Raw genomic sequence first — 25,174 nt, 5'->3', positions numbered from 1 at the left:
TCAACATTTGCCTGATTTATTTTCTTCCCTCTCCATACGCTTGTACTTGTTTTTCTCCTCTCGCTGTTTTCCCTTCACACTAATTCGCAACCTGGCAGTTTGCAAAGAGGAAACTCCCTTTTGGAATAGAAAGCCTCTTTTGCTTCTTGTTGTTGGGGGTGGAAAACATTCCAGCGTGAATGAGTTCAAAAAGAGGGGAAACCGCGTCACTGGACAGAAAGTAACATTAAGAGATCGATGAGGACGGGGCAGGGGGGGCGGGGGAGAGAGGGAGAGAGGAACGTCTGCAACAGGCATCTAAAAACAAGCGTGGAGGAGCAAAGAGATTCCCAATCCCCGGGTTACCACCGCGCGCGTTCTGCGCGAGCCATTGCAATGCCAGGATTTACTGTAAGCACAATTTGAAGGCTTTTGAAATCTTTTTTGGTAAGACTTACCTTTCTCTTCGGCATAATGACTATGTCGGTGAAGGAAAAAGTAAAGCAACGGGCTGGAACTGCTGGCGCCGCCGCTGGATGCTGCCTCTGCCGCTGCAGCTGCTCACGCGCAGGGCACGACGTAGCCCGGCCTCTTCGACCTGCACCTCCGCGGCTCCCTCCGGGGGCCCTCTGCTAGCCTCCCTGCTGCTCCAATGAGGAGCCCCGCCAGCCAGCCGCGAGGCCCCATTGGCTGAGGCAACGTTCTAAATTCCACGAGGGCACGCCCACCTCCGCGCGCGGTACGCGCTGTTGTAGTTTCCACTTCACCGAAAAAATCTGCCTGGCGACTGAGCATGCCCAGTTCAACTAGTAGCCTCCAGGCCACACAATCCTGAAGTTTCATTGTTTCGCTGCTCTCTCTTTGAGATTGTAAGAATAAGAACAGTGTGTACCTTCATAGGAAGGAAAAAGTAAGAATGAATACGTAAACTTTATAATGTAAATATATACAAAGCAGTTACTTCATACATTTCCTACCCATAAAGGCTTTTAGTGACTGTTACATGATGGGAACCTGTAAAGCGTGGGAAGGTACTCTCTTCTGGAAGACCTCTAAAGGCCTCAGTTTCCCCCTCTAGATATATAGTGACAATAGTCCCTAAAATCACTTAGCTCTAATTTTCTAAAATCTGTGATTATAAATCACTCACTAACTCAACCAACTTCAAACTAGATGTGAAGACGAATAGGACATGCTTGTTATGGAAATTAAGAAAAGAAATAAGGTAAAAACTGATTATTTTATATTTGAAACATATATTTGAATGACACCTGTCATGTTACACGTTATGCATAATGTTTCTCAAAGTTCTGCAAGGCATAAAATGAGCATTACAAAGGTATTTCTGAATTCATTTTATGAGAACAGATTTACTCTGATACCAAAACCAGTGAAAGACTTCAAAAGAAAAGAGACTTACAGACCAATATCGCTCATAAACAGACACAAAAGTCATGAACAAAATTTTAGTAAATGAAACTCAACATTTAAAGGGACAATACATCATGACCTGTGGGGCTTATCTTGGGAATGCAAAGCTGCTTTTTTAAAATCTGAGAATCAATCAATGTAATTGGCAGAATTAATAGAATAAAGGGCAAAAACAATCCTTTCAGCAGATGCAGGAAAAGTGCTAGTGAATGGGTAAGCAAATTGTGATGAGCACATACAGTGGAATACTACTCAGCAATAAAAAGGAATAAATTTTCCTACATGGATGAATATCAAAAACAAAGTGCTGTATGAAAGAAGCCAAATAAAAAAGACCACACTGAATGATTTCATTCATATGAAATTATAGAAAAAGCAAAATTGGACAAAGTTAGTTTCAGAATCATCTTAGCAGGCAAAGCTCACATCGTAGGAAAATGTGTTGAAGCCTTACATTATGAATATGGCCAAATCCATTTTGGTAACAAAGAGGCTGCAAATATATATTAAAAATGTCATCAAGCAATGAAGTTTAATATTTCACTTTTTCTTTAGTGATTTTCAGAATACATTAATTGATCTAGCATACTCCAGAGGTGGTTAATTACTTTCTTTTTTGGAACATCTTTATGAACTCATGGATTTTTACATATTTGGTGTGCATCAGTGTATTGCTATCATTATTATTACCTTTTTAATGCTCCTTTACCACATCTTAGCCAATGCATGCCCTTTCAAATTAGTGCTTGTGTCCTTTTGACATGATCTGAATTATTTTTGATAGATTCCCTGTTCTCGGGCATTCAGTGAATGACAATAGTATACTGAAATGAACTAAGATAAAAACTAATTACTTACAGCGAGATAAAAATTTACAGGTTAATAATTTTATCCTTAAAATATTATTTTAATGAAGATGTCTTGCAAGAGATTAATTTGCTAAGTGCTTGATAGTTAAATAAAAAAAAAGTCAGTGAAAACATTTTTAGTAAGATATGTGTGAGAAGGATATTGAGTAGCATTTGCAATCTGGACCAGACAGCTATTTTTCTTTAGAGAGATGGAAAGGTGCCACAACAAAGGTAGTGCTAACATGAAAAATAACTCAGAAAATTGGCTTCTTTGTTAATTTTTTTTTCAAAACCAAACAGATCAACAACAGCAAACAAAATTGTGAATGTTTTTACCGCACACAATAAAAATGCTACAGTGAAACTGAAGCTTGCTTGTTGGATAAGGAAAGCTGATTGTGAGGACTTTGAGTCCTTGGAATCTTCAGTTCATTTACAAGTTATGAAAATAACAGCTTTGGTTGAAAAACAACAGCATCGCTTATCTTTCCTTTGATGTAGATTGCACCTGACTGAGCACTACTCTAGGAAATGAAGTGTTCTCTTCAAGGTAGCTTGAAGGCTACCTTTGGTAGCCTTCAAGATCTAGGAATGTCAGAGCAAGCCTGTACTGGTGGCCCTGGAGGTAAGAGGAGTAGGCAAAGAGAATGATTTGGTGGGTAGCTAGAATTCTAGGTTAAGAGATAAAGACATCTGGGCAGAAATGAGCATGTCACATATAAGACAGTGAGGAGGTCAAGCTGGTAAGAAGTACAGACTCATTTGTTTATCAATATATTCCACTGAGCATTTCTACTACTTTGGAATATCAGCCTCTAAGACAGTAAAAGTAGGATGCATCTTAGCTATCTTAGCTATCGTAACTAAGGTAGACCTGGATAAATTAACGGGAGTTACTGACGAAGAAAGAAAGAAAAAAAAATAGTGAACAAACTTGTTTTCCAATTCCAGCTCCTCTCCTCTTTTTTCTTACTCAAAACTGTTGGAACTGTACACCTACTTCACATTTTTCAAACAGCAGGGCAAAACCATTTATGGTGTCATGACTATCATTAAGGAAAAGAAAGAGATAGAGACATTGACACACACACACACACACACACACACACACACAGAGAGAGAGAGAGAGAGAGAGAGAAATAGAGAGAGAGAGAGAGAAGGAAGGGAGAAGGGAAGGATAAGAAAAGCAAAGAAAGGGCCAAGCATAGAAAATAGCAGAGTGTATTTCACTTCGTAAAGGTAAGTAATGTTTCATTAGATAATTGTTTCCATTTTCCATATGTGCTCATATAACACATACACAACACACATATGTATGTGTGTATGTTGAATTGTGACATGAAATATATTTTTAGTATGGTCTTGGTCAAAAAAATTGAATGCCACTGCTAATGAATATTGTGACTCTTTGACGTTCCAAAACAAATGCTTAATATTATTATTTTTTTTTTAGAGGTAGGATCTCACTCTGTTGCCCAGGCTGGCATGCAGTGGCACAATCATAGCTCACTGCATCTCAGACTGTTGGGCGAAAGCGATCCTCCTGCCTCAGCCTCCTGAGTAGTTATATAGGTGCAGGCCACCACACCAGGCTTAGAGGAAGTTTTCAAAGGAAAGAATGACTTCCAAATCACCTCCCTCTTGAACTGTCCCTCTTTTCCTCTTTCAGGCAGACACAGGCAGGGTCCCTTAGGCTTTTGCTGTAAGTAATGACAAATTACTGGAGAAGTCAGACTCAGAATCTACACATTATTGCTTCTGATAGTTGCAACTGAACACCTACTTTGCATTTTTCAGACAGCAGGGCAAAACAAATGATAGTCATGACTATCATTAAGGCAAAGAAAGAGACAGAGACATAGACACACACACACACAGAGAGAGAGAGAGAGAGAGAGAGAGAGAGAGAGAGAGAGACAGACAGACAAAGGGAGAAAGGAAGAAAGGGGAAAAGTGAAAATGATAATGTGTTGCTTCTGATAGTTTGTAGTTCCAGATTAAGTTACTATTCTTCCATAAATAGGCCAAAAAAAATATGCAGTGAAGAATTCAGGTATGTAATAAAACAACATCAAAAACAACAAATACGAGATGGCAAAAGAATATTTTGTTTGTATTTTCCAGTCAAGTCTCTACTTTGATTGGGTGCTAACTTTTGAAGAGACCAAGGTTAGTTTTTACAAAGCAACAAGAAGAGTCCAAGAACCAATGGTCCCAAATCAAATGAGCTGCCTGATAATAGTGCAGATCCCCAGGCCCCAACCCCAAGGTATTGAATGGCTAGGCTTGGAAATCTGCATTTTCAAACAAGCTTTTCACATGTTACTTACACTATAATTTGAGGACTAGAGTAATTAATAGACTAGGCCCTTGCTCTCAACAAATATTTGCTGAATGCCAGTACCTGGATTCTGATGACAGAGATCTATAAAAGCCTGTGGAGTTCTCAACACACTTCCAGAGCAGGAGCATAATTCTGTGGGTGAAACTTGCCCCACAGACCTCACTTTGTGCTTTTGCTCCATCTCAGTTTTGCTGGGCACAACCTGTTGATTTCACATTCTTCCTTTTCTCTAGTTGCAAGGAACCTGAAGAGTGATTAAAAACTGCACACATCCAGATACCTAGAAGTGTCTTCTTCCCAGGCAGCCCTCTAGGCAGCTCCTTGGGCCCCTGGGAGATGAAAATCCCTGACCCCATATCCTCAAAGGGAACTTACCTTGGCCAAAGCCCTATAAGCCACACCCTTTCAAGGCTAAATGTCAATGATTGCGTAAGCATAACTCACAACTGCATTAATAGCAAGAGGAACCAGGGCATTCTGTGACCTTCCAAGAAAACCACTCTTTGTGTTCCCAACCTTCAATCAAATTTAATATTTGTGCAGATGCTTTACCCCAGGTATGTTTTACACAGTTTTCCTACCCCCGGTACTTTTCAGGTTCAATCTCTGTGCTATTTACCTCTCCTTCTTGCTCCTGCTGCTTGAACTCACAGGAGTGTGATTAATTTGCTTTTTGTAGTTCCCAAATGACAATTTTGGGATGAATTAGATATGCTCAGTATAGATATGTTCAGATAGAACCAGGGATTGGGCTACATTGGTTTAGCCATTCCTTTTTGTCAGATTGTTAGCATGACTGGTGCCAAGAGCCATCCGGGCTCAAGGAGGTGAGAAAGTTAAGGGAAGGAAATCCCCAAAGTTCATGGTGAGGACACAGCAAAGTAAGGACTCCATCCCATCCCCTTAGGTAAAAAGCCACAAGCTGCAAGGTGCCAAAGACCAATTAGTGGTTGTTGCAGAGCTCTCTGACTGAATTGCACATTCTCGTAAACTACTGTCAGTGCCAGTATACTCTCAAATAGGACCACACCCTCTTCTTCAAGCTAGTGATTTTGACTACCTATTTTTGGTGTCTTCTGCATGTCCTTCAAATCTCAGAATCCCTGGGAGCTTGTAAGGAACATCCAGTAAGCCCATCTCTGTCACTACTCTCAGTGGTCTTGCCTTTCAGAGAGATCATACCATTTTCCTTTTCTCAATGAAAGCAAGAAAATGCTAGTTTGGGGAAATAAGAGTCGAATGAATCATTCTGAAAAATACTATGTAGCAACTGGAGACGATTTTCGGGTTAGCTTGGTTAATAACTCTTATAATTCTCAAGCACTAAGAAAGAGTTAGCCAATAAAATGAGTTTGGCCAGGTCAGAATGAATTCTAGCCACAAGGCAATAAATTTTTGCCCAGCAGTGGAAAACTAGCCTGGAAATATGCCATAATCTTCAAGGCTGCTTATCTGCATAGGGTTTTTGTTGTTTTTAAAACACGGAATTGTGCTACTCTCACAGAAAATCTCTCATCCTTTTCTGCCTTCTCATTCCCACTCCTACTTCTGCTCTCTGGAATCTTAAGCAAATGCATTGTTTTTTCTTTTTTTTTCCCCCTAAATAATCCAATTTACCTCTTAACATGTCAAAAAAAATTAAGTTTTAACCATTTTAAAAATAAATGTTTATCAAAAAGTTTGGAATTTGCAGTCATAGGCATGAATTCAAACCTCTAGCTATTGAGCTAGCATTACATTACTTAACGTCTTTGAACCCTAGTTTCCTTATTGTAAAATGGGAAAAATAATGTCTATTCAAGGCAGATACTGCTAGTTACCTGCCCAATATTCACACTAGCTTTCTTCCTACTAACAGAATTCTGATTTTGGCAATAGGCCTGGTCAAAACAAAACAAAACAAAACAGTCTTTAGTTCCTCCAGCTCCTGGCAGATAGAGGTTGCTTTGTGACACCTCTGGGACTAATGAAATATATGCAGAAGTCACAAGGTGGTTGTGTAAACAGCACCAAATAACAGGGCAAACCTAGCCAGGTAGCTAGATGCCTTGTGCCTTTGTTCTTCCTCTCCTTCTATCCTGGAAATTGCTAACAATGTCTGGAAGTAGAATAGCCATCTATGTCCAAAAAGAGAAGGGCCACAGTTCAGGGTGAAAGAGCAGAAAGGCAGGCCTCGAGGTCTCTGCAGTGGCCCCAGATTGTCCAGCTTTAGTCTACCTTTAATGTTTCGAAAATAAACATTGTGTTTGATCAAGACACTTTAAGTGGATGTTTGTGACATGCAGCTGAATACTATCTCTAACTGATACACTGCTTCATGGAATTGGTGTGAAAATTGAAGATGATAAACCACCAAACTATGGGAATATGCATATCCTGGAAGGATGATGCTTAACATATTTCGTTTGAAGCAAGTATATTATACTCCCCCTAAAATGATAAAAGAGACCACAGAAAATTTTTAACTTTTCCTGAATCCCTAAGGGCCTGATTATGAACAGTTAGCATAAACCTCTTAAAATTACTTTGAAGTAGGCAGGGATAAAAATGATTAAAAGAGGTATTTTATTGTTGCTATAGAACGGGATACTCCATAATATGGCCTGTTGCTATGTTTTACCAATGTAAATGGTGGATTGTTGCCCAACTCGATCTCAGTTTTAGTGTGACTCCCTTCACTCTAGATGCTGGAGTCCCCACTACAGCTGAGGTTCTGGATGTAATTTGCATTTGGCTAATTAGATGCACTAGCATGAGGTATAGACAGTGGAGGTTAGGAAGAGGCCACACTTTTGCTACATCTGGTGTGTCTGCTGCTTCTTGTTTTCCTAAAAACAACATCAGCAAAGATCCCAGGCACCAGCATTGTGGATTCGGAGAGGCACGTCTCCCTGCATTCACTCTGTAGGCATAGACTGTAGCAGGTGAGATGTGATCTGAAACTGGCAGAGACAGGGGCTTTATGATTGAGAAAGTATTTTTATTCTTATGGAGTCCTGATACTAGTGGATTCCTGCTTGCAAAAGAGACACAGCTCCTTTGACGACCTTGTTCTGAGTGTGATTTTGGGAGACTTTTCTGAAAGCTCAACCTACAGTCTGTCTCTTTCGTCTTCTGAGCTATCCCATAGGCTATTGAATCTTTGAAACCTTTTCTCCTTAAATTAGATAGAGTGGGTTCTGTTCTGTACAACTGAATCCAGAACCACGGAGCTTCCTTTAGTGTTGCTTACCAAATATTTCCAGCTTTCAGAGACATACTTGGCTGGGCTCAATGGCTCATGCTTATAATCCAGCACTTTGGGAGGCCAAGGCAGGTGGATTGCTTGATCCCAGGAATTCGAGACCAACCTGGGAAATGTGGTGAAACCACATCTCTACCAAAAATAAAAAACCCACAAATATTAGCCGGGCATGGTGGCATGTGCCTGTAGTCCCAGCTACTCAGAAGGCTGAGGTGGGAGAATTGCTTGAGCCAGAGAGGTTGTGGAGGTTGCAGTGAGATGAGATTGTGCCAGTGTACTCCAGCTTGGGTGACACAGCCTGACCCTGTCTAAAAAGAAAAAAAGAAAAAAAAAAATCAAAGAACGACAACAACGAAAACAAAAAAAAGAGTCACAGTCTCACTGGAGCTGATTATGGAAACAGATATTGATATGGAGATTGCCCATGTGTTTCTTTCAGTGATCACAGTGAACAGAACCCTTCGAAGACCCCCTTCCAATGGACATAGAGCTGTCAAAGCTAAAAATGAACCTGTTATTTAAGCTGCTGAGATTTGAGGGAAATTTGTTTCTGCAGGATTTTCTATCTTATCCTGAAATGATATAAAACTTAGATCCTAAGAGAAAGGTTCTGTTTTAATAATAAAACGAACCCTAAAATGAGTGGCATTGGCTTAACAGCTGGTCAGAGGGAATCAAGCAAACTATTACTGAAGCCTGGAAGAATGGAAATTATTTTTCTAGTGGGGAAAACTTTGGTAAGACTATTGCCTACAGTAATTTGAAGGCAAAAGGCATATCTAATTTTGGGGAAGAGGTTGAAAACATATTATCATTACTGTTTATTGCCTATTATTAATTATATTTAATAAGATATTATAAGAAAAAGATATGTTCAGAGAAGACTTGGTCAGTTTGTAAGGATAGATGAAAGAGATTTAGAGAATCTACAAAGTCAAGAACTTATAAGGTTGGAAAAGGCAACTGCCTCTCAGTCTAAATAATGAAAAGTAAAATCGATCCTTTGAGCAACAAAAGCACGTTAAAACTCAGCTTTGTGGCAAGGATCAGATCACTGATCATGAATTAAGGTGTGGTGTCCAGTCATTCCTTCAAGTAGACCAAATGGCCCAGAATGACTTACATTGGTTCATGGGAAAAGGCGTAGCTGTCACTGCTAGGTTCAAGGAATCTATAACTAGGGGAGAGGGGACAGAGGGAGAAAAGGGACAGGGAGGGAAAACAGAACTGCTAGAGCAAGAAAACACAGAAATATGGCAAATAAATATGTCTGGAAAGAAACATGCGAGTAAGTCAGAAGACAACCAAGGTTAATTTTGTAAGACAATTTTACTGCTAAACAAAGTCTCTAACCTGGATTAAATGTGATTGTTGCAATTTGAGACTTAACATGGCTCTTGGACTCTCCACCATTTATAGGCAGGAAGCAGGGTGCCTGTTCAGAGAAAGCTGAAAGAGGACTTTCCCAAAGGGAGAATCCAAGAATCACAGAGATCAGTGGACAGGGGAGCTCCTTTCAGGAAAGCCAGCCTGTTCAAGGAACATTTCCCATCCTCTGGGTAGGAGGTTTAAAACATCTGCCCAGTCTAATATTAAAAGGCCAATGACTGCCAATGACAGGCCAATGACTGCCATATGTTTCCCATTCTTCTGCTTTTTAATGTCAGTATTTGTTGAAGGTATCTTGACTCTGTTCTACCACTGGATAATGTGTGAGTGGGAGGTGGGAGGGTCAGGTCTCTGGATCAAAAGGAGATATACACAGACCTATTTTACAGGCTCCTTCACATTATCTCCTGACGTAAAGACTGCCATGCATCTTCCAGGGATCTGGGGTTTTGAAGCTGATACCATCACTGAGACTTTTGAGTTTTCTTCCCTTGGAGGAAAGTAAATGAATGCATTTTGTTTGTGGGAAGAAAGATGAAGGAAATATTTCATGCCCTGAAGTGAAGACTGCAATTATCATTAGTACTATTCACCCAATATTTCTGCTTTACTACCTCATGACAGGATTGTACTTCACCTCCCCATGTTTTAAAGTTGGCATAACTATGTAACTTGCTTTGGCTAACTAAATGTGAACAGAAGTGATGTATGTCTTTTCTGAGTATCATTTTTTTTTTATTGTGGCAAAAAAACACATAACATAAAATTGACCATCTTAGCCAGTTTTAGTTCAGTAGTGTTAAGTAAATTCCCATTGTTGTGAAGCCAATCTCCAAAACCTTTTCATCTTGCAAAACTTTATACCCATCAAACAACTTCCCTTTTCCACCTCCTCCAGCCCCTGGAAACCACCATCTACTTACTGTGTATGCATTTTACTACTCTATGTCCCTCACATAAGTTAAATCATACAGTATTTGTCTTTTTATTGATTGGCTTCTTTCACTTAGCATAATGTCCTTAAAGTCCATTCATGTGGTAGTATGTGACAGAATTTCCTCCCTTTTTTGAGGCTGGGTAATATTCCATTGTATGAATATACCATACTTTATTCATCTGCTCATCCATCAGTGGACATTTGGATTGCGTCTACCTCTTGGCTATCGTGAAGAGTGTTGCTGTGCTGCACCATCATTAAGAGCCAGTGCATGATTCACCATATTGCCCCTTTTTTTCACTGCCATGAGCAAGGAAGCACATGCAAAGATGGGCTTCTCTCTGCCTGGGCTTTTGAATTATTAAAATGAGCAGAGCTCCCAACTGACCCAAGATGAACATGTAGAGTGAATGAGAAATAAGCCTTTGCTGTTTTGAAGTCACAGAGATTTGGGCATCCTTTTTCTTTTCCTAGTGAAAACTGATAAGGTTTAAAATTAAAACTTGACTCTTCCAAAGTTTGCAGAGAAGAACTTTGATGAGAGACTCCCATAATGGAGAAGGCTGATTTATTTGAGCCCTGTAATTCTCTTGTGTCCTGCAGTTACACCTTCTTCTTGAGTTTGTGGGGGTGGGAGGGTAGGGAGGATGGCCATACCCATAGCTTCTCCTTCTTTAACTGGCCAACGTCTGGAGAAATCTCAAATCCTGTTTTCTCGTTCCTCATCCATTTATCTCACTTTCTGTACACTGGACTGGCAACTTTATCGCACTCTGTATTTGATAGGAGTAGCTTTGGCTGTGAGTATCAAAACTCCCAAGTAACAGTGGGTAGGAAAATAGACTTAATATTTTCCCTCACATTAAGAACACAGGGTTGATACAGTGATTCCATAGCTAACTGAGACATACTCTTCTGTCTCATTACTCTTTCACCTTCATTATGCACCTTCTATATCTTGGCCATAGATGTCTAATCCACTTTCATTCCTCGTATGTTCATTTTGGCCAACAGGAAGGATAAAAGATAAAGAAATGCCCTCCCTCTTTAAGGCAACTTCCAGAAGCTGCATATATCACTTCAATTTATATCCCATCATAGAATTTAGTCACATCAAAGGAAGTGGAGAAACATGGTCTTTATTCTGGGCAATGATATTCCCAGTTTTTAGTAAATGACATGGACATTTATAGTGATATTCCCAGTTTTTAGTAAATACTTTTGACGAAGAAGAACATTAGTATTGAAGTGTACTTAGCTATGGTAGGTAGAATAATTGTCCCCCAAAGATGTCTACATCCTAATACTAGAATGTTTCTGTAAATATATTATATTTCATGGGAAAAAGGATTTTTCACATGTGATTAAGGTAAGGACCTTTAGACAGGCAGATTATCCAGGATTATCCCAGTAAGCCCAATCTAATCACATAGATTCTTAAAAGCAGATAATTTGTCCAAGCTATGGTAAGAAGGGAGCTAAGATGAGGGTCAGAGATTCCATATGAAAAGGACTCAACCCACCATTGCTGGCTTCGAAGATGAAGAAAGGGAACCATTAGCCAAAGAATGTCGGTGGCCTTTAGAAACTGGAAAATGCAAGGCTATAGATTTTCTCCTAGGATCTCCAGAAAGGAACTCAGCCCAGCTAACACCTAATCTTAGCCCAGTGAGGTCCATGTCAAACTTCTAGTCTATAAAACTGAAAGATAATAAATTCTTGTTGTTTAAGCCAGGTGTCCCCAATCCTTGGGCCATGGATCCATGGCCTGTTATCTGTTCATTCATCTGTTATCTGTAAGGAACTGGGTTGCACAGCAGGAGCTGAGGGGCAGGTGAGTATTACTGCCCGAGCTCCACCTCCTGTCAGATGAGTGTTGACATTAGATTCTCATAGGAGCATGAGCCCTATTGTGAACTGCATATGTGAGGATCTAGGTTGCACCCTCCTTATGAGAATCTAATGCCTGATGATCTGAGGTGGAACAGTTTCATCTTGAAACATCTCCCACCCCACCCTTGAGTCCGTGAAAAAATTGTCTTCCACAAAACCAATCCCTGATGCCTAAACAGTTGGGGACCACTGGTTTAAGTCACTAAGTTTATGGCAATTTGTTATGACAGCAATAGAAAAATAATACGTTAGCAGCTTCAGCCACAATGCCCTCCACTTCGGCCACCCAAATATTCATACTCTTTTTTTGACACATAGAACATCCTTCTGTCCAAAGGAGAAACCCATCCACATCTTCCAGTTACAGTGTTCAGCTCAAAGCCTAACACCTCCAGGAAATATTTAGTCCTTTCCATCAGGTCTGGATGTAGCTAAGTTATCTGCTCCCCAAATACCTAATATACTGCAACAAAGTAGAAAGATTCATTCGCTCTCTTTTTGGTAACTTTTTTTTTAAAGATAGAGACAGGGTCTTGCCATGTTGCCCAGGCTGTTCTTGAACTTCCAGACTCAAGTTATCTTTCCAACTGGGTCTCCCAAAATGTTGGAATTAGAGGCATGAGCCACTGTGCCCAGCCAAAAACTCATTCTCTAGCACAAAGTTCCTTGACTGGCTCATTTAGCAGACTTGATGACAGGTTTTCCTCTTCGGGATGATTAGCTATGGAAAACCATTATTTATCAGAATATGCAACTTCAGAAAGATACATACTCTGCCTAGCTTCAGGCATCTGCAACCTGTGCCCCACACAGGGTGACTATACATGGACATTAGAAACTAGAGCTTCTTCCTAGATCTTTGATCTCATCTAGCATTTTGGCTAACATCTCTTTCTGGACCAAAGAGAAAAGTCTTGAATGAGATTTCACATCTGCTTTTGACCCTAAAATGAAACTATAAGAAATTTTAGTTCAAAGGCGTGGATCAACTGACTTTACATAAGAAGAGTTTAAAGAGCTTCAGCCCCACAATTTGAGAATCAGCGTCATCCCCAGTGTTGGAGCCCATTTGTAAGAAATACATTTGCTCCCTTCCCCTATATAGAGACCCCCTTCAGAATAAAGTGCCTAGTGTGTCAGTGTCTTTAGCCTGGAGACATAATCTTCACCTCAGATACTGATACACCCCTTCTTCTTTCTCAAATATATAGAATCCCTGTATCCTGTTAATTTTTCTCCTCTATCAATATGGCAACATTAAAATAAATAACATTCTGCTCCAGTTAGAATGTAGAAAGTTATGATAGTCACTCTCACTTTTAACTGGAAAAAATTGGATAAACTAAGAAAATAATTTTTAAAATGACAGCTGTTAAATACAAAAAATTCTAAAGTAACTAAATTCGAAAGAGGTGTCAAATCCTAGAAATTTATATAAATATGTAAGAATGATAGAAATGTAATCAAATTTTTGAAAACTCATTCCAAGGTGTTATTTTTCCAGCCAAAATAAAAATATTAAATTGATTTCTTAAAAACTATTCTTAATAAGTTAACTTTAGGCTTATGCTTGATATGAGAATATAAGGTAGTTGCTAGATTTTATTCAGATACTGATTTTTTTAGCACTTGACATAACTGATAATGGATCACATGATATTTTTCAGCTTAAATAATAAAATGTAAACTATTCTTGTTTAATTCTCGAAGCCCAACTCACACACAAAAGCATGAGGAACAAATACAAACAACATCCACAGGCCAACAGCAACCCATAGCCATGAGCAGGCCACTTCTTGAAACAGGAGTCTGAGATTGAGCCATCGAGTGAGAGAAAGTCTTCAATTCGCAGCTGTCTATGTGTATAGTTTTGCAGCATTGATCTGGCATGTATTATGTGTACCTTTGGTGAATTCAGTGCCCATGCTGCTCATGTGATACCTCTCTCAAATCCAAAACCCAATGAGAGGAATTAAATAGAATTAAGAAATGAGATTTTACCAGGTAGGGTTGAGCTTTGGCGGCCCATATTCTATTGCAATATTAAGATTTTTTGAGCATCCCCCAATAAATAGTTTTTGCCCAATTGAGTGTAATAGTGTACTCACTGGGAATGTATAATGTAAATGAATTTGAACCAGTGATAGGACATATTTATACAATTAATATTTTGAATGTGTATTTGCAAGACAGAAGTATTTTCCCTTGAATTGTATGACTTTTTTTTAAACATGTAACTTAACATTTACAAGAGATAACTCCCCTTGTCTGCCCCCCCACCCCAAATTTCCCTAATTTGATTACAGAAGTCGGTGACTCAAAACTCATTTAATAGAAATTCATTTTGAAGCACACTTTTCCTAGGCACCTCAGGAATCATCTTGTGCTATAGTGTCTAGCCCCAGATCTTTGGATAATTACAAAGGTAATAATGGGTGTTATAAGCTAATTTTAATATGTCAAAATACCTAGAGAAAATCCTACTCTTGCTGGAGTTTGTTTCCCTAATGTACTCAGTCATATAGGTCCTTGTTCTATAAAAACAGGACATTAATTCCCTGAGATCTCCTTCCAGCCCATTCATGTACCCTGCCTTCTGCCTCCCACAGCTCCCCTTTTTTGTTTGCTACCATTCCTAACCCCCTTAGATATTTGTCAGAATTTTTAACAAAACAAAATTTACTGCTCAGTAAGTGAATTTTTCTAAATATAATATTTTGAAGCACAAGGTTTATAGGTTAAAAGTTATTAACAGGAGAGCTTAGCAGTGAAAATGTTTCAACTACTGATTTATCCTAACTTTCTACTGAGGTATAAATAGGTCAAATGCATTTTCCAAGATCATCCAACTGGTTGATAATGGAGGCAGGATTAAGTCCCAAATTTCTGACTAAAACCTGTTATATGTTTCACTACATTATTGCTGTCCTCAGCAGGAACAACGCTGAACACTTGTACCATAAATGGCACGAAGGCCATTTTCTATGGATAGAGGTTAGTGGTTGCCTTATCCATTTCCCATGGATAAGGCTTGTGAGAGCTAATTTTGCCTGCTTGGTGTATGCCAGGGTACTGTCTTCAGCCCAGAGCACAGCAGAAGGCTGAAGTGCAAAATGCTGGTGCAGCATTTTTGACAGATCCTGAAAGCAAGCCTGTGTTGTCTGTGACTGCTGAGTTGTGCTATGATAATTGTGGTTCACAATGATGTCCCTAAGGCACTACAAGTTTTTAGGATGTGATCTGACGTATCGAAAAGTAGTTATATTTAGAACAGTCTTAGCATTCACTACATATGATGGCATTCTAAGGTGATAATATGGCAACCTACACAATTTATTTAATTGAACTTGAAAATAAGATTCCTGGCATATAATTTAGTAGAAGACTCAAAGCATAGAGTCATATTACTTGTTATTATAGTTTATACTTATTGTAACAGTTTTACTTTTGCCTCATTAAGCCTTTGCTGAATATTATGGTATGGATGTCATTCACTTTTTACCTCTTTGAATTACTCAAGTTCATTAAAACATAATTAATTCATCAATTATGTATTCATTTAATAAATTCATTGTGCATCTACCATGTACCAGACTTGTGCTAGATACTGGGGAGATACTGATGGGAAAAAAACTATAAAGTATAGCAACTATAACACTTATAGCACAATAAATATAAAATTACAACTGTGATGAGTGCTATTGAAGGGAAGGTATGCCTGTATCACAGTTTATTAAAGGCAGATTTGATGAAATTGAAGATAATAGTAAAGGATTCCTTGAGGAAGGAATGATTAAGCAACAATCTGAAGAAGTAGCCTTTAACTAAACAAAAAAGGCAGAGATGCAGCTTCCAGGCAGAAGAGCAGCATGTATGAAGTCCCCGTGGCATGAATTGGTTCAATGAAATGAAGCCTAGTGCTGGTGAAGTGCAGAGAGGGTTGGAGAATGTTGTATGAGATGAAACCAGAGTTAGGACCAAGTTATGCATGATTTGTAGGGAGCATTGGGCATTGTGGCTTCATTTTGAAAGCACTGAAAGCATTGAAGGAGGTGGGGTGATCAGATTTATGTTTAGAGAAATCATGTGACAGCATTGTGCAGAACAGAGCAGAGAGGAAGAAAGGAGGTATTGAGGCCTACCAGGAGATTATTTTAGAAACAGGAGTGACAAATGATACTTATTTAGACCATGACCTCTCAACAGGGGTGATATCACCCCCAACAGAGCTAAAATTGGTTCATGGAGGGAAAAAAAAAAAATCTTAGCTATTACAATGATTTGTAGCCCTACAAATCTCAACCCTAAATAATAAAACCTTATTCCTTAGTATTTAATTTCTATTACTGGGTTTTGCTGTTGTTTTGGGGTATCACATTAGCAGTATAGAAATTGAATAATTGGAAAATATGCAAAATGTATGGAAGATCAGTGTTACAAAACTATGTGGAATAGATGGCTGTGATTAAAGAACTTTCTAATGCATGATTATTCCATCTTAAAGTCATATTGCAAGAGATGGCCCAAGCATGGCTATGGACTGCTATTGGCCACATTGTGGATGTTGTTTATATTTGATCCTCATGCTTTTTGTGTGCATTGGGCTTTCAGAATTAAACTAAAATATTTTATATTGCATTGTTTAATTTGACAAAAGTTAATCAATTCATCATTCATTTTGTCAAATGTTAAAAGGAAAAAAATGCCAACAATATCTGAATGGATATCTAGCAGCCAAATAAGCTAAAAGATGTTCTCATATTGAGTAAAAGCCTACTAAAAAAGTTTACTAAAAATAATTTTTAAGAAATTAATTTAATGTTATTAGTAGTTGTACTTTTGCTGGAAAATATGCTTTGAAATTTTTTTAAATTGATCCTATTGCTATTATTATTGTGTAATTCTATATATTAACCATTTGCATCTATAATTTGATATAATTTATTTAAGCACATAAATTATATTTGAAGCTACTCAGCATATTCAGTTTTACAGTTGAGTTAAATATTAATACCTTTTTAATTTTTTTATTTTTAATTTACTTTAACTTGAAAACTTCTCATTCTGCATTATATATAAAAAGCTTACTCTTTTTTTTTTTAAATTATACTTTAAGTTCTGGGATACATGTGCAGAACATACAGGTTTGTTATGTAGGTAGACACATGCCATGGTGGTTTGCTGCACCCATCAACCCATCATCTACATTAGGTATTTCTCCTAATGCTATCCCTCCCCTAGCCCCCCACCCAGCCCCCTACCTGCCGACAGGCCCTGGTGTGTGATGTTCCCCTCCCTGTGTCCACTTGTTCTCATTGTTCAACTCCCACTTATGAGTGAGAACATGTGGTGTTTGGTTTTCTGTTCCTGTGTTAGTTTGCTGAGAATGATGGTTTCCAGCTTCATCCGTGTCCCTGCAAAGGACGTGACCTCATCCTTTTTTATGGCTGCATAGTATCCCATGGTGTATATGTACCACATTTCCTTTATCCAGTCTATCATTGAAGGGCATTTGAGTTGGTTCCAAGTCTTTGCTATTGTGAATAGTGCCACAATAAGCATACGTGTGCATGTGTCTTTATAGTAGAATGATTTATAATCCTTTGATTATATATCCAGTAATGGAATGGCTAGGTCAAATGGTATTTCTAGTTCTAGATCCTTGAGGAACTGCCACACTGTCTTCCACAGTGGTTGAACTAATTTACACTCCCACCAACAGTGTAAAAGCATTCCTATTTCTTGTCAGTATCTGTTGTTTCTTGACTTTTTAATGATTGCCACTCTAACTGGTGTTAGATTGTATCTCATTGTGGTTTTGATTTGCGTTTCTCTAATGAACAGAGATGATGAGCTTTTTTTCATGTTTGTTGGTCACATAAATGTCTTCTTTTGAGAAGTGTCTGTTCATATCCTCCACCCACTTTTTGATGGGGTTATTTGTTTTCTCTTGTAAATTTGTTTAAGTTCCTTGTAGATTCTGGATATTAGCCCTTTGTCAGATGGATAGATTGCAAAAATTTTGTCCCGTTCTGTAGGTTGCCTGTTCACTCTAGTGATAGTTTCTTTTGGTGTGCAGAAACTCTTTAGCTTAATTAGATCCCATTTGTCTGTTTCGGCTTTTGTTGCCATTGCTTTTGGTGTTTTAGTCATGAAGTCTTTGCCCATGCTTATGTCTTGAATGGTATTGCCTAGGTTTTCTTCTAGGGTTTTTATGGTTTTAGGTCTTATGTTTAAATCTTTAATCCATCTTGAGTTAATTTTTTTATAAGGTGTAAGGAAGGGATCCAGTTTCAATTTTCTGCATATGGCTAGCCAGTTTTCCCAGCACCATTTATTAAATAGGGAATCCTCTCCCTATTGCTTGGTTTTGTCAGGTTTGTCAAAGATCAGATGGTTGTAGATGTGTGGTGTTATTTCTGAGTCCTCTGTTCTGTTCCATTGGTCTATGTATCTGTTTTGGTACCAGTACCATGCTGTTTTGGTTACTGTAGCCTTGTAGTATAGTTTGAAGTCAGGTAGCGTGATGCCTCTAGCTTTGTTCTTTTTGCTTAAGATTGTCTTGGCTATTCGGGCTCTTTTTTGGTTCCATATGAAATTTAAAGTAGTTTTTTCTAATTCTGCGAAGAAAGTCAATGGTAGCTTGATGGGGATAGCATTGAATCTATAAATTACTTTGGGCAATATGGCCATTTTCACAATATTGATTCTTCCTATCCATGAACATGGAATGTTTTTCCATTTGTTTGTGTCCTCTCTTATTTCCTTGAGCAGTGGTTTGTAGTTTTCCTTGAGGAGGTCCATCACATCCCTTGTAAGTTGTATTCCTAGGTATTTTATTCTCTTAGTAGCAATTGTGAATGGGAGTTCACTCATGACTTAGCTTTCTGTTTGTCTATTTTTTTTTAAGTGAAAGCATGTTTATTAAGAAAGTAAAGGAATAAAAGAATTGCTACTCCATAGGGAGAGCAGCAGTGTGGGCTGCTCAGCTGCCATTTTTATTGTTATTTCTTGATTATATCCTAAACAAGGAGTAGATTATTTATGAGTTTCCCAGGAAAGGGGTGGGCAATTCCCAGAACTGAGGGTTCCTCCCTTTTTTAGACCACATAGTGTAACTTCCTGACATTACCATGGCATTTGTAAACTGTCATGGCACTGCTGGGCATGGCTTTTAGCATGCTAATACATTATAATTAGCATGTAATGAGCAGTAAGGATGACCAGAGGTCACTTTCGTTGCCATCTTGGCTTTGGTGGGATTTGGCCAGCTTCTTTACTATATGCTGTTTTATTGGCAAGGTCTTTGTGACCTTCCTGTAGGTTGCCTGTTCACTCTGATTTAATGTTATTAATAGTTTTACTTTTGCTGGAAAATATAATTTGACCTCTTATCTCATCTAGTGACTAAGAATTACTTAACCTCCTGGGAATGCAGCCCAATAAGTCTCAGCCTTATTTTTACCCAGCCCCTATTCAAGATGGAGTAGCTCTGGTTCGAACGCCTCTGACATATTTCCTCCTTCCTTTTTACAAGAGAACCCTTAATCCTAAGGGTTGCAGAGCGGCAAAGATCTATCTTCTGTAACTTCTTCAGGCTGAATAGGGGCAATGATATTCTTGCTTAACTATTAGGGTCTTCTGTATTTGGGGTAGAGAGGAACTCAGTCAGAAAGTATCAGTATGGCCATTTATAATTCCAAGTTCCAACAAAAGTTGACATCTGGAAGATTAATAAGTGTTCGATTTAAGAAAATGTTTGGTAAGCTTATCTTGCATTCCTGCACAACAAGTACAACAGGAATATATTCCACAACAGTAAAGCAAAGTAAGTAAAATTATGCCACGTAAATTAAATAACAAGGCTTTCTATGAACTGGGCAACTGTTGTCAAGAAGCTGATGTGGGGTTGCTAGCTGATACCAATACATAACCCGAATTAGAATATGAATCCAGATTTTTACATTACCCATTCCTCCTGTTTCTTTTGAGCACTGGCCAGAGATCACTGGTTGGTTCACAGGAATAAGCAGGGTTAGTCTAAATTGCTGGGAAAAAAACCCCTCAAAAACAACTGATGAGACTAGAATCAAATAACCTTAGTTATACCTTAGTTATACCTTAGTTCTTGAAACATAATTTTCCTCTTTCCAGTTTCCCATTTTTACTAAAGACATATCATGGTAAGACCAATTTGCTTTATTGTACTTGGCCTGATTATTGGTATAAAGTGCAGCAAGAATAATTATTTTTCACATAGGCTTTTTACATTGACTTTGATGGAACTTTGTTCCATAAAAGGAATCTCAGACAAGATGGTTTTTAAACCTGAGCCTAGCCATGAGTTTCTATTGTCAAATACCTATGAACTGGGTAAATTCCTTTCCTCTCGAGGTCCCAAGATAACTTGGAGCTCCTGGGCCTGTTAGAAAGTGACATTCTTTACTTACCACAGGTCAAGAAACCAGTACAGGGACTGTGTAGACAAGGCATGAGGCCAGTTTTCTCAAGAGGCTTTTATTGACTCTACAAGTCAAGTTTGATTCCTTAAAAGAAAGCAAGCCACTCCAGTCAAAGCCTTTGTAAAATAACCAATTTCTCCAATTGTGACTTGTTACCAAAAAAAAATTCATTTTTTTGGTAAAGTTTTTTTTTTTTAAATTTTATTTTACTTTAAGTTCTGGGATACATGTGCAGAACGTGAAGGTTTGATACATAGGTAAACATATATAATTGATACATAGGTGTGACATGGTGTTTTGCTACACCTATCAACCCATCATCTAGGTATTAAGCCCCACATGCATTAGCTATTTGTTCTGATGCTCTTCCTCACCTCTCTCCCCTGACGGTCCCTGGTGTGTGTTGTTTTCCTCCCTGTGTCCATGTGCTCTCATTGTTCAGCTCTCACTTATGAGTAAGAACATGTGTTGTTTGGTTTTCTGTTCCTGTTTTAGCTTGCTGATGATGATGGCTTCCAGCTGCATCCATGTCCCTGCGAAGGACATGATCTCATTCCTTTTTATAGCTGTGTGGTATTCCATGGTGTATATGTACCACATTTTCTTTATCCAGTCTGTCATTGATGGGCATTTGGTTTGATTCCATGTCTTTGCTATTGTGAATAATGTTGCAGTAAACATACATGTGCATTTATCTTTATAATAGAATGATTTATATTCTGTTGGGTATATACCCAGTAATGGGATTGCTAGGTCAAATGGTATTTCTGGTTCTAGATCCTTGAGGAATTGCCACACTTTCTTCCACAATGGTTAAACTAATTTACACTCCCACCAACAGTATAAAAGCATTCCTATTTCTCTACAGCCTTGCCGGTATCTGTTGTTTCTTGACTTTTTAATGATTGCCATTCTGACTAGCATAAGATGGTATCTCATTGTGGTTTTTATCACATTTTTCTAATGATCAGTGATGTTGAGCTTTTTTTCGTATGTTTCTTGGCTACATAAATTTCTTCCTTGGAGAAGTGCCTGTTCATATTCTTTGTCCACTTTCTTTTTTTGACCTTTGTTGGTTTAAAGTCTGTTTTGTCAGAGACTAGGATTGGAACCCCTGCTTTTATTTGCTTCCCATTTGCTTGGTAAATTTTCCTCCATCCCTTTATTTTGAGCCTGTGTGTGTCTTTGCATGTAAGATGGGTCTCCTGAATACACCACACCAATGAGTCTTGACTTCTTATCCAATTTGCCAGTCTTTGTCTTTTAATTGGGGCATTTAGCCCATTTACATTTAAGGTTAGTTTTGTTATGTGTAAATTTGATCCTGTTATCATGATGCTATTTGGTAATTTTGCACACTAGTTGATGCAGTTTCTTTATAGTGTCATTGGTCTTTATATATTAATGTGTTTTTGCAGTGGCTGGTACCAGTTTTTCCTTTCCATATTTAGTGCTTCTTTCAGGAGCTCTTGCATGGCAGGCCTGGTGGTAACAAAATCCCTCAGCACTTGCTTGTCTGGAAAGGATTTTATTTCGTCTTTGCTTATGAAGCTTAGTTTGGCTGGATATGAACTTCTGGGTTGAAAATTCTTTTCTTTAAGAATGTTGAATATTGGCCCCAATCTCTTCTGGCTTGTAGAGTTTCTGCTGAGAGGTCCACTGTTAGTCTGATGAACTTCCCTTTGTAGGCAACCTGGCCTTTCTCTCTGGCTGCCCTTAATAGTTTTTCCTTCATTTCAACCTTGGAGAATCTGATGATTATGTGTCTTGGGGTCGACCTTCTTGTGGAGTATCTTAATGGTGTTCTCTGTATTTCCTGAATTTCAATGTTGGCCTGTATTGCTAGGTTGAGAAAGTTCTCCTGGGTAATATCCTAAAGTGTGTTTTCTAGCTTGTTTCCATTCTCCCTGTCTCCTGGTACTCCAATTAATCATAGGTTCAGTCTTTTTATGAAGTCCCATATTTCTTGGAGGCTTTGTTCATTCCTTTTTATTCTTTTTTCTCTATTCTTGTCTGCATGTCTTATTTCAGTAAGGTGGTCTTCAAACTCTGATATTCTTTCTTCAGCTTGGTCGAATCCACTGTTGATACTTGTGTATGCTTCACGAAGTTCCCGCGCTGTGTTTTTCAGCTCCATCAGATCATTAATGTTCCTCTCTAAACTGGTTATTCCAGTTAGCAATTCCTCTAACTTTTTATCAAGGTTCTTAGCTTCTTTGCATTGGGTTAGAACATGCTCCTTTAGCTCAGCATAGTTTATTACGCATCCTCTGAAGCCTACTTCTGTCAATTCATCCATCTGATCCTCTGTCCACTTCTGTGCCCTTGATGGAGAGACATTGCAACCATTTGGAGGAGAAGAGACATTGTGGCCTTTTGGTTTTTCAGCATTTTTTCGTTGATTATTTCTCATCCTCATGCGTTTGTCTAGTTTTGGTCTTTCAGGCTACTGACCCTTGGATGGGTTTTTAAGGGGGCGTTTTTGTTGTTGTTGTTGTTGATGATGCTGTTTTGTTGTTGCTTTCTGCTTGTTTTTCTTTCAATAGTCAGGTTCCTCTTCTCTAGGACTGCTGCAATTTGCTGGAGGTTCACCTCTGCCCATATTCATCTGATTCGCTCCCTGGAGATGTCACTCAAGGAGGCTGTAGAACAGCAAAGATGGTGCCTGCTCCTTCTTCTGGGACCTCTAACCTCCAGTGGCATCAACCTGATGCCAGTAGGATTGCTCCTGTATAGGGTGTCTGACAACCCCTGTTGGAGGGTTTCACCCAGTTGGGTGGCACAGGGAGCAGGACCCATTTAATGAAGCACTTCTCCCTTGGTGGAGGGGGTGTGCTTCAATGGGGGAAAACCCATTCGTCTGGGCTGTCTGGATTCCTCAGAACTACCAGGAGGCGAGGCTAAGTCTGCTGGTCCATAGAGACTGTGGCCACCCCTCCCCCTAGGGGCTCAGGCCCAGGGAGATCTGAATTCTGTCCCAGAGCCTCTGGCTGGAGTTACCAGGGTTCCTGCAGGGAAGCCCCACCTAATGAGGAAGGATGGGTCAGTGTTAGGCCTGAAGAGGCACTCTGGCAGCAGACTGCCACAGCCAGTGTGTGGGCTGTGGGGACAAGTCTTGGGACCAAACCGTCCAGCCTCCCTGCCTCCAGTAGGAGAAAAGCACAGCTTGGAGCTATAGAAATGGGTACCGCCTTTCCCCTGCCCAGGGAGCTTAGAGTGTTAGGCCCAGTGCTAGTTGCTGCCCTTCCCACAAGGAGCTCAAATGGCTTAGACAGCAGGCACCCCCAGGTGCTGGTTGCCCTTCACCTCAGGAGTTTGGTAGGCTTAAACAGAGTCCAGCTGAGAGGCTGTAAGAATCTGCATGTTCCAGGGTTTAGACGCTAGGCCCCAGTGGCGTGGGTTCCTGAGTGGGATTTTCCAATTCGGGGATTGCACAGTTCCATAGAAATAGCACAGTTTCCCTGGCTAGGTAGCATGCTCACTCACCGCCTCCCTTGGCTGGGGGGAGGGGGTTCCCCTGCCCCTGTGGCTCTTAGGTGGGCCGCAGCAACACACTCTTCTTCCTTCTCTCCATGAGTCACAGCAGTCGTCTAGTCAATTTTGATGAGACAACCTGGATACCTTGGTTTCTGGTGAAGGATTCACAGGCTTATTATGGTTTTTTCAATGGGAGCTTCTGAATACTGCTGCTTCTAGTCACCCATCTTGGCCCTGCAGGTCCTATTTTTAATACCAGATTCTGGATCCTCAAAAGAGGGAATCAGTCCATCTCCCATGGGAGTCTTATTTCTCAACAGAAGGGTAGGCATGTTGCCATACCTTCCAGGTGACCAAGAGTTTGCTTTTCTGATTCAAACGTGCAAGGAACCCAGTATCTCCCCATAAATGCCATTAGCCATCCCCAAAAGTATATTTCCTACCTAGTTATTATACACCAAAACTCTCGCATAACACGAAGTAATTTCTAATACCCCAAAAGTAAAAATGTCAGATAATGCAATGCAAAACACAACGGAGCTTAGATTTTGAAAGGGGTCTATCCACTTTCAATTCCTGAGGTTTCATGAGGAAAACAGAGGTTTTTCCCAAAACGGTCTGTGACACTTCTGTTTTGCCCAAGGAGTCCCAGTTTGTTAGAGCTTGAATATCAGTTTTTAATTAAGCCGACTTTTAACCATAGCACTCTTAAAAAAATTCTTTTACATCTCTTATTACCTGACGTTAGCCACATCACATGTCCAATATTTCTGGCTTTTAAACTTTACCAAAGGTAACCTCTTAGGTGCTCAGAGAAAGAAAAATTCAAGATGGCTCATGGAAGGGAAGAGAATCAACAAACAGTAAAGATCACACAGATGTCAAACCAGGAACGACTCATTCCCTAATCCAGGAATTGAATCTAAACCCAAGCCACCACTGTAAAATGGCAAAACCTTAGCTGTTTAGCTACAGCATTTGGTGGTTTCAATTGCCCTTCCCAGAAGGAGCCTACGGCAGTCAATTTTGAGCTTGCAAAGGCTTTTAACAGCTCAAGATAATTTTTAGAGCTAACTTATGACATGAATTTCAACATTCTTGGAAGGCAGAGATTAAGAGAAAGTACTGCCATGTGATTACAAGGTCAAGCTCCCAAGGACATAACTT

General features: G+C 39.3%; 1 protein-coding gene and 1 pseudogene across 5 annotated transcripts in view; one reads left to right on the top strand and one right to left on the bottom strand.

Moving 5' to 3' along the window:
* Window positions 1-565, bottom strand: part of HMGN3 (high mobility group nucleosomal binding domain 3) — a 32,102-nt gene extending 31,537 nt beyond the window's left edge. For all 4 annotated transcript variants that reach the window (XM_015136819.3, XM_002803794.4, XM_002803795.4 and 1 more), the window contains exon 1: window positions 438-565. In XM_015136819.3, coding sequence (XP_014992305.1) covers window positions 438-452 — 15 coding nt within the window. In that variant the 5' untranslated portion in view covers window positions 453-565. The remainder of the gene's footprint in view (window positions 1-437) is intronic.
* The window catches only part of LOC106998006 (ADP/ATP translocase 2-like), a 133,315-nt pseudogene that overhangs the window by 537 nt on the left and 107,604 nt on the right, over window positions 1-25,174 (top strand). The window lies entirely within an intron of this gene.

Source organism: Macaca mulatta, chromosome 4, assembly GCF_049350105.2.
Source record: "Macaca mulatta isolate MMU2019108-1 chromosome 4, T2T-MMU8v2.0, whole genome shotgun sequence".
In the NCBI taxonomy this organism is placed as follows: domain Eukaryota; kingdom Metazoa; phylum Chordata; class Mammalia; order Primates; family Cercopithecidae; genus Macaca; species Macaca mulatta.
The sequence above is the reverse complement of the archived record's forward strand: the minus strand, read 5'-3'. Positions and strand labels throughout refer to the sequence as shown.